The sequence below is a fragment of the Caretta caretta genome, chromosome 13 (assembly GCF_965140235.1).
Source record: "Caretta caretta isolate rCarCar2 chromosome 13, rCarCar1.hap1, whole genome shotgun sequence".
Classification (NCBI taxonomy): domain Eukaryota; kingdom Metazoa; phylum Chordata; order Testudines; family Cheloniidae; genus Caretta; species Caretta caretta.
The window spans coordinates 29,298,987-29,312,942 of NC_134218.1; the positions used below are offsets into that span (position 1 = coordinate 29,298,987).

A 13,956-nucleotide genomic window follows, 5' to 3' on the forward strand; every position below is an offset into this window, starting at 1 on the left:
AAGAGGCGTGGCCTCAACCGGAAGAGGCAGGGACCGGACCTGCTTACTTTCACCTCTGGGTATACGTTTAGGTTGAGCCTCTATCATGGTGTCTTTAAAAAGCTTCCATGCAGCTTGCAGGGGTTTCACTTTTTGCATTGGACCTTTTAATTTCTGTTTAATTACCCTCCTTATTTTTGTGTAGTCCCCCTTTCTGAAATTAAATGCTACAGTGTTGGGCTGCTGTGGTGTTTTCCTCACCACAGGGATGTTAAATTTAAATATATTATGGTCACTATAACCAAGCAGTCCAGTTCACCTCTTGGACCAGATCCTGTACTCCACTTAGGACTAAATCAAGAATTGCCTCTCCTCTTGTGGGTTCCAGGACTAGCTGCTCCAAGAAGCAGTCATGGGAGTTCATGGGAACTTATGGAAGTTCATTCTTACTCTCCACTGGTAAAAACACAGGACTCAGGCCTTCAGCTAATCCAAACATATATGCATAATTTGAAAGGCAAGTTGGTGAGTCTCCAGTTTGGACCAGTTTAAACAGGAAAGTAATGAGTGTGATATTCTGCTGCCTTGGAAAAGGCAGGAGGGCTGCAAGGCTTGGAGAAACTAATCACTTTTCTCTAAAATTAAATTGGAAATAAGGCACAATTTTTTAACAATGAGAGTAATTAACCATTGGAACGACCTATCAGGGGAAACAGCTGATACTCTATCTCTCAATGTCTTCAAATCAAGACTGGATGTCTTTCTGACAGATGTTCTAGCCAAACACAACTTACTGGGCTAAAGCAGGGGTAACAGAGTCAGACTAAATAATCTAACAGCCCCTTCTGGCTTTAAAATCTAGGACCCTCATTTTCACTTCTGTACTCACTTCCTCTCAGACTTTCTGTCTATGACCACAATCTTTGCAAAGAAACAAAACTATACCATGGAAAGTCACAGACAATGGGAGAGCACCCCTCCAGTGCCAGATCAGGAGCTTGCAATATGCAAGTATTTGTACAGGAAAAAGCTTTTCAAATCTCAATCAACTCTGGCACATTTTACAAGGAATTAGATGTTTCGCCTTTTATTAGTATGGATTAATGCCCTTTTTATTATTAAGTTCCTATTTACCATCTGATTGAAGCCATCACCACCAATGTAGTATATAGAATTACAAATCCAACATTATATATATATATACACACACACACAGAGTTTAATGACATTTTCCTTCCTGCTTCTCATACCTAGAAAGTGCCAAGAGAACCATTTTAAAGCAATCTTTGGTGTATTGAGACCAAGGTGCATCTGACAAATGGAGACATACACAATTGCCAAGCATAGTACCAGTGAGGCTACCTCTCATGCGTAAGGGCCCAGCTCCTGCATCTGGCTCCACAGGCAGACCCTGCACCCACCAGAAAGCCCACTGAAGTCAATGGTGAGGAGGCAGCTGTCCATGTTGGGCCAGTTGCGGGATTGAGGCCTAAATCAGTCGATAAACTGCATAAGAGGTTTCAGTTCCATCAGATGAAGGACTGGCCAATATAGCCCAGTGAAGACTGAGATCAAATGAGAAGAACATCTATTTAGTTTGCATCCACATGCACACAAGTTAACTATTTGCTACTGTATTTTCACAAGTAATTAAAATTTAAGAGAAAACTGCACCTGTGTTATTCACGTGAGACTTATTAGCAGGCTACTCTGCCAGGGAAGAGAAGGCCAAGTTACAGCCATTCTAACACAGAGTTTAGAACGAGGTAGGCTTAAGCAGCTATAAAGATTATAAATTTTTCCCTCTTCAAAGCCCATTACTAAAGTGACACACTGACTGAAAATAATTTTCAAAGACCAATGTTTCAATCTGCTTTAAATCAAATCCCAAAAAGCCTCTATGCGCTCTCTGGCCAGGTAGTGGCTGAGCTGCCCAATTTTTAGGCAGATGGCCTCCCACAATTAATTTGCCACTTTGTTGTAGAACCAGAGGTTGTCAATTAGTTAATAAATAACAAACGTGCAGTTAGTCTTCAGTTTACTTTATGACTACCTAGTCTTTTCTTCAGGGCAGGCTCTTTATCTTAAAAAAAATTGTACCACTTAATAATGAAAACACTGCTTTGATTTTCTTGGCATACAGTAAATGTTTCCTTGGTTTTAAGATTTGTCAGGTTCAAAACAACATGTCACCACTGTCCGTCTGGTGTAGAGGAGACCAGACCATAATTCCAGTGCAGGTTCCTAAATATACACAGACTGAAGCTTGGGTGACCTCACTGTCTGGCTATAGGGTTCACTCCATGGCTCTTGTTGGAAGAGTTTTCTTTTGCTGTTTGATCTTCAGTCAACAATGCTTATCACTGGTAAGGTCTGCCAGCCATTTCTGAAAGCTTGATATTTTTAACACTGCATTCTTCTTCATTTAATGTTCACTACTTACAGACAAGATAATACACTGGGCGGGGCGGAGGAGAAAGAATTACCTTCCTGAGTTTAACATGAAACCACTGGCAAGCAGAGCTCAGAAGTAATGGAAGTGACTGTTAGTTCCTAGTGTGATGACAAGCCACATTTTTCTGTGGTCAAAGTGCCCATTTTTCAATTTTTAAAGTATTTCTACTTTTTTTTTTCCCCAATTACATCCAAATGCTTCCCCTACCCACCCCAAGTGCAGAGACAGGCCAAGATAATTCAATTAAACTCTATTCCAGCTCTTGACAAAGAGTTTTCTTAAAAGTTTTCATAAAATTATAATCACTTCCACATTGACAAAGTCTCTTTCCTGCCGATTAAGGAATCTTGGGTACCCTGCCCCCTTTAGACAATAGGGTTACAAATCCAGCTCCCCTTGGGATTCTCTAGAAAACTTCTATTATGAGATCATTTTTACACTCCAGATTAGTGCGGTTAAAATTGCTCACCTTATAAAAATGCAATGTTAAGATAAACCTCTGTAGAAGATTAGAACCATTTCATATTCTCCATTGTTTTATTTCTTTAACAGAGAAAGTGTTTATCTGTAAATTAGGGAGCAGTGATGGTATATAAAGGAAAAAATGAAGTCCACTAATACAGTGCTGGCAACTAGTGCCAGACAGACACCCCTTGAGCCTGAGCACATGTCTCCAGAGAACAGATACAGCTGCCCAGGCACGGGCAATGCAAGCCCCACACACACTATTCCTTGCCATTGCACCTCATCCCTCATTTCTTTATGCTGATGTGGTGCCTAGAGGCCCAGTCAAAAACCAGAACCCAGAGAGCTCACAATCTCAGATTAGTCAAAACCCAGAACTGGGGGAGAGGGGAGGAGGAGGGCGTTGTCCAAAGCAAAATAAAGACGAGTAAATCCCTGAGCTGGAGAAACCATCTTTAGGGGTAAGAGGGTAGTTCAGTCTACGTGACCCATTCAGTCACTAGTCTTTCTACTGAGACTGCCAACCAGAATGCCAGAATAACAGCAAATGTAGCAGTGTAGACACCTGTCTAAAACCTGGACAAAGGCCCACAAACTCTTTTCACACATCCCAGGGAGCAGCCATTCAATTGGAACGGATTTCAATCAGTAACAACCTGAGCTGGATTTGAACTGAGAACCTGGAAGCAAAAGTTCCAGAACATACTTTCAATCCTGTTACTCTCCCACCCATTTCCCTTATTTAAATTGATTTTGAAATCAAGAAATATTTAAATGGCTTAGAATCTTCTTAAATGTATTAAAGATGGCCTAGGCTGTACCGCCACCTCTCTCTGGATTAGTGCTAATGGGAATGAAAATTATTTGTGTGGTCAATGTTGGTGTTGGTGGTGCTGTCAAGTTGGTATTGAAGCCAGGAAGTGGTAGGTGAGTTCTGCAAAAAGAGAGAAGGCAGAAGAGATAAGCATAGAGGAGACAGGGATCGGAGACTTTGAAGCAAAGAGCCAGGAGACACAAAGACCGAATTTTAGAAGATGAATGAAGGATAGGTCAGAGTGAGGCGGTAATAACATTTGCTGTTTTCTAGAAGCTCTTAAGGGCTTTCCAAACACTAAACTTCAACTTAGTGACAAAAGGAAGAATTATTCCCTCCATTTTACAGGTAGAAAAGCAGAGGCTCAAAACACGTAAATTTTCAGAAGTGACCAGTGATTTGGGATGACTCCATTTCTGGATGCTCAACTTGAACTACCTTCTAAAGCTCCAGGTTGCAGAGAGCAGGTGGCCAGCACTTTCTGATAATCAGGCCCCTCTCAGACTGGGCACCACAAAAAATGGAGCTGAAAATCACTAGTTACTTCTGAAAATGAAGGCCTCAGAGACATGCTCAGTTCAAACAGCAATAAAATCCATGTCTCCCAACTCTGACGCAACGGGGACCTGAAGCAAAAAGGAGAAGAGCTGAGCCCAGAGAAAGAGGAAGATAATGACTTCCACTAGAGGGGACAGAAAGAGAAAAACGGGGCTAAAGGAGTGGAGCAAGAGACAGGCCAGGAGAGGAAAAAGACAATGCCCCCGCAAGGAATCCAAACAGGAATGGAAACAGAGTCAGACATTTTTGGTATATCTTGTGGAAAGAAAAACTATGTTAATCTGTCCAATCTTCTAAAAGAGCTCCCACAAAAACAATGAACCCTGTTCTGCCATCAGACACTGGCGTGGGTCAAATCCAGAGTGAGTGGCGGAATGACATTACAGCAGGGCTGACTTTGGCCCAGTGGGAGCCGTGCATGCATAGCCAAGGCCACAAGTGTGCCCAATATTGTTTTCATTTTGGAACAGAGTATCTCCATTTCCATAAAAACACTGAAGTACCATGACTATAGATTTTGCAACATCCAGTGCCATGATCCTTTGTGTCAGGGTAATGTCTATAGCAGAGTGGAAGTGATACAAGTACCTTAGCCAGTCTTAAGGATCTTTTACAGAAGTTAATGGGACCGTATCTGCAGCTGGTGTAAGTCAGCACTGCTCTATTGACTTAGAGGAATTACTCACATTGAGGATCAGGTCAGATATTTCCACTTTAATTTCCTTGCTCTTGTGAGGTTAGCCCACCCTTATGAACACAGAATAATCATTTCACAAGGAGTGAGAGGGTGAGTTTTTAAGGCAATACAGAAAATCTACATATTACATTAAGCACTCATGCAATCCAGCCTTCTTGTGACCACGCTATAATTAGAGGTCAAGAAACTGCCTCAGACTAAAAGTCACCTGATTTCCTCAGATAAGGCTTCTGAGAAATAGCTCACTACCCAGTATAAACTGATTTTCAAATAATCATACCACAATAACAATTACTGATATAGGGCCCTAATTTAACACTTACCTAACAGATACATACAGCACAGAGCTGAAATGAAACCATACAGTAGCCAGGAAGAGATTTAATTATATCTACAGAGGTCAACCAATCTATGCAAAAGATTACAATGGAGGATGGATATTCTGTGGCATAATGCAAAGATTCAGCCTGCAGGCTACACAGGAGACTGTTCCTTTCTGGATTTTTTTTTCTGATGGATGCCATTTCTTCTTTGAAAAATGGAACTATAAAAGAAGGGAGGATGCACATGACTAAAATATTTAAACCTACTCATAAGTGAGTCAGACAGATGATTTAACACCATTCTCAACCACATCTTTATAACAACTTTGATTATTGCTCATTTCAGTGTATGTTGCATTGTAGGTTTCTCCCTCCCTACACGAAATGAATTCCAAAATATAAGCCTTAATTATAAAAAAGGTGTACGGAAAAATCACAAAAGGGGAACATTAAAACTCAAATCTCCCATTAAGAGTTAATGGTAGCAAAACTGGAATCATGGCACCATTTCACCCATACTTTAGCAATGCAAAATAAAACAGAAAGAAGCCAGAGAAGATGTTGTACGCAACAGCTAAAAACAGAAGCCTGATAGTGACTAGATGGAAAATTGTCTAGGAAAACACATTAGCAGCATAATAACTTATTTTTAATGTACAGCGGTTAGGAAAACACAATTATATGCTTCATTTATACTGAAAGATATAATCCAACTTATGGTAAAAGCATTTAGAGCACTATTCATAAAAAGGATGAACATAAAGGTAACTGGAAAAAAAATTCATTCCACATCTAGTGGGATGACACATTCCCCCCTCTCCTCCACCCGCCTTCCTGATTCACAACAAAATGCTGCTGGCTTGAATAATCTGCATATGGATACAGAGTGGTCCCTGCCTCTTCTGCAGATTAATACAGACACACAAGGAAAGCAATAGTGGAACATGCAGAAATACCCTAAAAAGCAAACAATCCTACTTTACCCGTAGTGAATAAAACAAATAGCAAAAGTAGGACACTGAAAGAACAGGGATAAAGAGCATAGCATGGGTCACAGGTGTCCTCTACATTAACAATCATCCCTGGAGCAAGCAGGAATAATGTGTGTGGTACACTTTTATAAACCACTATAGAACTGCTCCTTTTTATGAATACGAAGTCAACTACAGTTTTTCACCAGTAATGCTTTTTTGACTGTACATGCACGGAGACAGATTCTGATCTCTGTTATACCACTGTCAGTACGCAGTAACTCTGCTGACATCAATATTTAGTCCAGATTTATGGCTGCATAACCACAATCAGACTCTGGCCCAGTGATTTTAAGGAAAATGTTCATAGTCAATTTGAAAAATCATAAATAAGTAAAAGAAACTTTAAGATTTTGATCCATTATCTTCAGTGTGCCAACTCCCTCCTCACTACATGCGAATAAAACTTTTATGGATCAGGCCTTTAAGGGATTTAATCAGAACTGATCTTTACAACCATATTGTTATATAAACCACCGTAGTCTTCAAGATATCTCTATTATTCCAAAAGCAGCTAGAATAAAGCCTTCTCTCTGCACATATAACTAGAACAACAATTTCTATGAATGGATGGGCATTCATTATTTAGCTCTGAATTTCTGATTTAATAAAGCCCACGGCAAAATAGAGCTTCAAACACTTTCTACTATGCAGATAGAATGCATAAACCATCAAAGAATATGCTATAGGAAGCTGGGATGGCCCAGTGAGTGACTCAGATAATTCCCAAGACTGTAGGTCCTTGCCCATCTTCAGGGAATTATTCAACATTTGCTATCAAGAGGAGTTCCCTGCACAAAGTGAGAATAAAATAAACTCCAAATTAAAAATTTACTGGACATTTTATTCCCTATCCAATATTCTCTCTTGAAAGAAAAAAAGATTTATGTTTCTTCAAAACAGAACTGGCTTAGAAAGTAAAAAGGAACAGAAAATATTTTATCTTTCAGCATGGCAAAGTAATAAAACACTGAAAAAGGCCAGTGTTTATCACTGCAATTTACAACGTACAGTAAAAGTCAAAACAAAACAGAATGTTCCATAAAAATGTATTCATTAGATTGACCCTGTTTTATACCAGTAGGGCAGATTCAGTTTCTAATGAGTGTTTGTTTTTTAAGAAGAAAATGTTGGTACAAATTAATACTGATCTCATGGCTTGTGGGTTTTAATTATCTATAATTTATGACAGTATATTAACAAAATAGTTTTTTATCAATTTAAGAACTGAGAAGGCAAAATATAGGGAAGTTATGGTATATCTGAAGCAGCAAAGTAACTAATAGTTTTCTTAGAAAGGCTTAGGGCAGTGGTTCTCAACCAGCGGTCCAGGGCCCCCTAGAGGCCTTCGAGCAGGTTTCAGAGGGGCCTCCAAGCAGGGCCAGCATTAGACTTGCTAGGGCCCAGGGCAGAAAGGCAAAGCCCCACCGCATGGGGCTGAAGCCCAAGTCCCTAAGCCCCACCACCTGGGGCTGAAGCTGAAGCCTGATCAATGTAGCTTGGGGGGGAGGGAGGGAGGGGAGCCATGTGGCATGGGGCCCCAGGCAATTACCTTGCTTGCTAGCCCCTAATGCAGACCCTGGCTTTTATATGCAGAAAACCAGTTATTGTGGCACAGGTGGGCCGTGGATTTTTTATAGCATATTGTGGGATGGGGTGGGGGGGCGGACTCTGAAAGAAAAAGGTTGAGAACCTCTGGCTCAGGGCACAGGTTTTGATTATGCTATTGACTTCTAAAGATGTTTGACATGTTAAGGCATCTACAGCTTTCCCTTGACGTGTGTGCATAACTCCCATTAAGAATAATGGGAGGTGCACCAAGCAGAGCATATATTCCTAGTGTTAAAAGAGATATACTCTCTACACCAGAGAGTGAAATATACCATGAGTTAGACAACTTAAACTATGTTCAGTAATTATGATTACCAGGTTGTTTGCAAATTTAATATCAAGAACTTTTTAATATGCACAGTTATAGTTAAGAGGGATCTATATTTAAATTTCTTTATGTAGGGAAATATACAGAAACATACTCATTCACTGTCAAAAGTTCCTTCTAGAGATAAGAGGCAAGGGCATTGGAAGCCCAATAACACACCCAGTACATTACAACATAACACTGAAGCCTATAGCCCATAAGACAAAGAACAGTCCTGATACTGCTTTCCTCATTCAGGCAAGATCCCCACTATCTTACTTTTATTCAGTAGCAGTTTTCCCTGAATAAGGATTGCACAACTGGGCCTTTAATTAAAATAAGTAATATTCAATGTACCTGAATTATTCATTACATACATGCCAACAATTCAGCTAATACAATGTACGTGCTCACTGAAGGCTCTGGGAGCAGGATGGGGCCCTAGGACAATAAAACTGCAATTTACCATGAACCCTTTACACATAATTTACTTACCATGGATTTCAAACACTGTTTAAAAGCAAAGGACACATATAAATATTCGTTTCAACCAAAGTGGGCATGAACCCAAGTTTTTCATGGAGCAGGCAGGGGTGTGTAAAAACCATCACATGACGGAGTGTCAATCATCTTACATGCCACAGATGTGTGCTGCCTTGGTCATGTACATAATATATTCACAATAAACAATAACACAACTTGAAAAATAAGTGGCTTCTTAGAGTCTGAGGAAAATGCATCATAATACACCTAAGCACGTAAAAAACCCTTAGCCTGCTGGGGAGATCTTCCCCCCACCCCAGTAGGTGGCGCTAAATGTAAAAGAACTGATGTGCATGCAGGAGTAGGAGGTGCCAATGCCAGGCACCCATGCCTCAGGGTGGATGGTTGGAATGGGACTGGAGTAGGAGGGCACTCACAGGCTACAGTAATAGGTATCAACAGGAGTGCCTGGGCAGGAGGACAGGTATGGTTCCACTAACCATTTCCCTTCCCCAGAGGGAAGGTGGGAAGAAGAGCCACATAATGAGGCCAGAATTTGCCCTACATGAGCTAGCATTCGCCATTGCACACAGCTAACGGAGGGCCCCACTCCCATGAAGCCCATTGGGAGAGCTTTAGATGCACAGGCAGTCCCTTGCATGTGGTGCTGAACATATGCCCCCATTTCATTTTATCTTTAAAAGCGCCTGTCTTTTTTAAAATGGAAATGCCGATGCATAATAGGCACCTCAATAGTTGTAAAAAGGAATTGCAGCTCACTGCAGCGCACAGATGAGATCGGAAATCTCATGATAACAATATCATGTTCAGTAAGTGCACAAAACAATTACATTAACATTTCAGGATGCTTTGGGCTAAAGAGTGTTTCCTCAGTGAGCTTGCTGGTTGTACTGAAAGTGCCTATTGGCTCAGCCATAGCACAGGCAGAGCTATTGTTATGCTCTCAGCTAGAGCTATTTATACACTGTGACACTGCGCACTCCTTTCAATCTTGGTGTTTCTCCACATACTCAAAAGGCCGGGGGGTGGGGGGGAAAGAGCCCACCTAAAACTAAAAGCACTTTAGCCCAAGAGCTTTAAACTTACTTCTGAGCTCCTCCTTATTCACATTATATATTTACTGAGGTTCTCAATGCAGATGTTTCAGAGTAGCAGCCGTGTTAGTCTGTATCCGCAAAAAGAAAAGGAGGACTTGGGGCACCTTAGAGGCTAACCAATTTATTTCAGCATAAGCTTTCATGGGCTACAGCAGATGGAGACTTCAAGCACAAGAACCAGCCCATGGAAGAGGAAGCACGAGCCAGGCCCAAGAGTCCTTCCCACCTCAATCAGCTTCCAGCCCAGACTCTCGTCTAATAATAGAGAAGGGGGATCATGCTGAAAAGCTGCCGCTCACCCACAGGTCTGAATTAAGGGTTAGAAGAGTAGCACGTAGAATGCAGCACCACGTTACTGCCCTCTCCTTATTCACAGCCAGCTCAAAAACAAATTAACATTTGTAATGGCCATGAGTAGTGATAATTAACCTCCTTTAAGGCGTTCATTCCCTCTTCCTTCAGACTTTACACCACATCTGCCTTCTCCGTGTCTGTATCTGTATGTGTTGTTCAATGATGAGCACTTTGTCAGCACTAAACACACAGTACGTATCATGGATGAGTGGAGGGGAATCTGTATATGATGACCAAGAGTCTCATGAAAGGGGAAGATCTCACAGGGGGAAGCAGCCTTTTGCTTCAGAAGAAATACGCAAACACAAGGAGTAGCTCTCTACGGAATGCCTGGGAAGGTGGATCTACAGAGAAGAGTGGACCACCAGTAACTGCACAACAAATTGAGCCTGCACTGTGCAGAACAGGATAGGAGAATTCAAACACACAGTAGCCAGGTCTGTCCCCACACCCCACAAACATACCCTGGAGTAGAACCAGATGATGCACACCACCTCCTGTTCATCTTGCTCAATCTTTATATTAAAATTAGCCACACTTGCATCTCTCTGCACTTGGTCCATAAAACAAAATTCAACCCAGTGGGCTCTCATTTAAGGTAAAGTTGGCCCACTGTGCATAAGCAAATGGCATTTGATAGCTCAGAAAAAAAAATGTTCTAAACATCAGGGAAAGGGTTAGTATTTTCCCTTCTTCCTCTGCCTGTCTTAAGATCTTCAGTAGTAGTGACAACAGCAGCACCTGGTGGCATGGTCAGTACCCTGTACGTTCCTGTGCAACATCCCATCCAGCTTGACAGCGCAATGGCTAGAAATTTACTTATTTTACTCTATTAATTAGGGAAAAGTAGCTCCTTCTGTGCTCTCAGAGCATTGCACTCACAGCAGTTCTCTCGCTGGATGTACAGGTATTAACAAATAGCTCCAAACTGATCACAACAGTCTAACCTGCCAATCCCACTGTTGAGTCCACAAAAATGGGCCCCACAGAATTTTCTCCATCGCTCAAGTCAAAGTTTTTGGAAGCACATATTAACTTTTACTTTGTGACTTTCCACGACAGGGCACTCTGCTCTCGAACTGCCACAGGAAGAGCATATCACTCAGGTTACGGACAAATGAGCACTGCCCCAATTAGAGCTTTGGATGAATAACCCATGCAGCATCTTCTACATCAAAAAAACTGGAAAACAAGCTAATTTCTACAATCTTCTTAATAATTATTATAATAATAATTATTATTAATATTATTAAAACAAGCAGTATTTTAGAGTTATAGCTCTCAGGGTCTTCTGCTTATGTACTCCTGGACTCCTTTCACAATTGATATTTCTGTACTAATGAAAATGTATCTTCCCTCCCGTGCAGCTGTTTGCCCAATTTTTAGTATTTTCAGAGTGATCCTGTTGTTAAAAAAAAAAGAGGGGCAACCAACGAAAGTGGGGTGGAAGGAAGTAATTTCCCATTAAAATTGTTCAGCTTCAGAGAAATTATCTGGGCATTTTAAAGAAATGATTATAGATTAGCAAGTCTAATTCAAGTTAAACAAGATATTCAAATGACCCAAACAGCAGAGAATGCTTAATACGTACAGTTTACAAATGAACATTCATTTGCTAAGTCTTAAGAAACCATATTGCTTTTTTCTTCAGTTCGATTCAAAGTGTTACCGTAGAAAAACAAATGGGCATTCTAGTTGCAGTTCTGAAACATTAAAACTTTCACTACTTTCATTAACTTTTTTAAATATGAGCACCAGAACTTGGCAATATGAAACCCAGTCCCAGCTACACCTTTAAGCTTATCCATATAAATAATCCTCCAAAGGTTTTACTCCAAACTGTTCTGTTACTAAAATGTTTACGTGTTGTTTTCCTCAAACCCGTGGAGCAGGGTGGCACTTGCAGAGAACTACCTGTCCCTCGAGTGCTGAATCTATCTATCACTGCTTTATCCTCTTGCTGCTCTTGGATGAAGGATTATTTCCTAAAATACCTCTGGCACTCTCGAATACTCCCCACCAAATTCCTTGCTAGTTACAAAAAAAAAAAAAAAGGGGGGGGGTGTTTTTCCGTGCAGCAGCAAGTGGAGAAATCTAGGTTAGAAAGATTGCTATGTTGCACCGTAACTCTTATGAAATATACATAACTCAGGTCTGTCTGCTGTGTTGAACAGAAGTAACTGCGTTAAGCGGATGAAAAGGCGAGCGAGATACTGACAAGTGCGGGGGCAAGAACCCGGAGTCCAAAGACAGAGTTCCGAAAAATGCAAACAAATGTACCAAGAGCCGCGGCCCGGCAGCTAACCACGCCGGGGAAGCCAGGTTTGCGAAATACAGGAAAAAACACGCCGAGATCCCTTTGGGCAAAGCATCCCCGCGGAGAAGGGGTGAATAAAGGCACCCAGCACACAACGCGGCCACACTCACCCGAAAGCGCGTCTCTCCTAGCCCGTACGTGCTCCAGCCCGAACCATCGCCCCAGAGCCACACTTCTAGGGCGCACGCAACTCCCCTGCCCGTCCCCACTCACCCCCTCGCTCTCACACACACCCCAGCGTGCGCGCTGCTGGCGGTGCGGTGCTTTGTTTTCCCCTCCAGCCACCGGGGGGGTTCGCAGGCAGCAGCCCCGGGGGCGCGATGGGGGCAGAGGCGGCCCCGCCGCTGCCGGCCCCCGGGGGCTCGCTGCCGGCCCGGGCGCTGCTCTCGGAACTAGTTTTGAAATTCCCTCCGGCCGGGCGCCGGGGCTCGGCCGCCTGCGGCACTGGGCTGCCCGCCGGGGGAGTTCGGCCCGTCCGGGGCGGCGAGCACCCGGGCTTGGCCCGCGCCTGCCCGCCCGCCCGCGGTGACAGGTCCCGCCCGGCAAGTTTGCCGGCCGGGCTGGGCGCTCGGCCCGGACCTCCCCGCCCGCCGTACCTTGTTGCAGTGGTAATAGTCCAGGGGGCCCAGGCAGCCGGGCTCGGCCCCGGGCAGCGAGGCCACCGCGCTGGGCGCCGAGGGGTAGAAGCGAACGTCCATGGCGGGGCTAGCGGGGGCGGCGGCACGAGGAGGCTCCAGCGGGCATGGAACCGGCTCCTCCGGCGGCGGCGGCTCTGCCTCTGGCTGGGCGTGCGGCAGGCAGGGGCGGGGCGGGGAGCGGGGGGCAGAGCCGGCTCCTCTCCTCGCTCGCTCGCTATTGTTCCAGGCGCCGAGCCGCTGAGCGGGGCTGGGACGCCACCCCCCGCCCGCCAGGGAGAGGGGCTGCCCCCCCCCACCTCCCCACAACTGAAGGGGGGCTGGGACCCCTCCCCAAACTCCCCGCACGGGAGAGAGGCGGGGACCACCCCAACTCCCCCCAGGAGAGGGGCTGCCCCCAAGCTCCCCCCACAGAAAAGGGGCTGGGACCCCCGACCCAAACTCTTCCCCCCCATTGAAGACGGGAGCACTGGGACACCCCAAAACCCCAGAACGGGAGCACTGGGACCCCCAAATCCTCCCACAACTGGAGCAGGGCTGGCACCCCCTACCTCAGTTCCCCCCACGGGAGAGGGACTTGGACCCCAGAATTCCCCCCACATGACAGGGGTTGGGGCCCCTCCAACCTCCACCACACAAAGGAGAGGGGCTGGGACCCTCCCCCCACACCCTCCACCAAGAGAGGTGCTGGGACTCACCTCCCAAATCCCCCCCCCCTCCAACTCCTACAGTCAGGAGATTGACTGGGATCCCCCCCCCAAAAAAAGGGGAGTGGCTGAGACTCTTCCTCACCCTCCCTAACTCCTCAC

General features: G+C 44.1%; 1 protein-coding gene across 3 annotated transcripts in view; it reads right to left on the minus strand.

Annotated features, from left to right (window-relative positions):
- Positions 1-13,308, minus strand: part of TOX2 (TOX high mobility group box family member 2) — a 257,019-nt gene extending 243,711 nt beyond the window's left edge. The window contains exon 1 of one of the 3 annotated variants that reach the window (XM_048820163.2): positions 13,109-13,308. In XM_048820163.2, coding sequence (XP_048676120.1) covers positions 13,109-13,210 — 102 coding nt within the window. In that variant the 5' untranslated portion in view covers positions 13,211-13,308. Of the gene's footprint in view, positions 1-12,622; positions 12,741-13,108 lie in introns of those variants that run through there. The other 2 variants (XM_048820161.2, XM_048820162.2) reach the window with 2 other exon arrangements.
- Between the last annotated feature and the right edge of the window lie 648 nt (positions 13,309-13,956).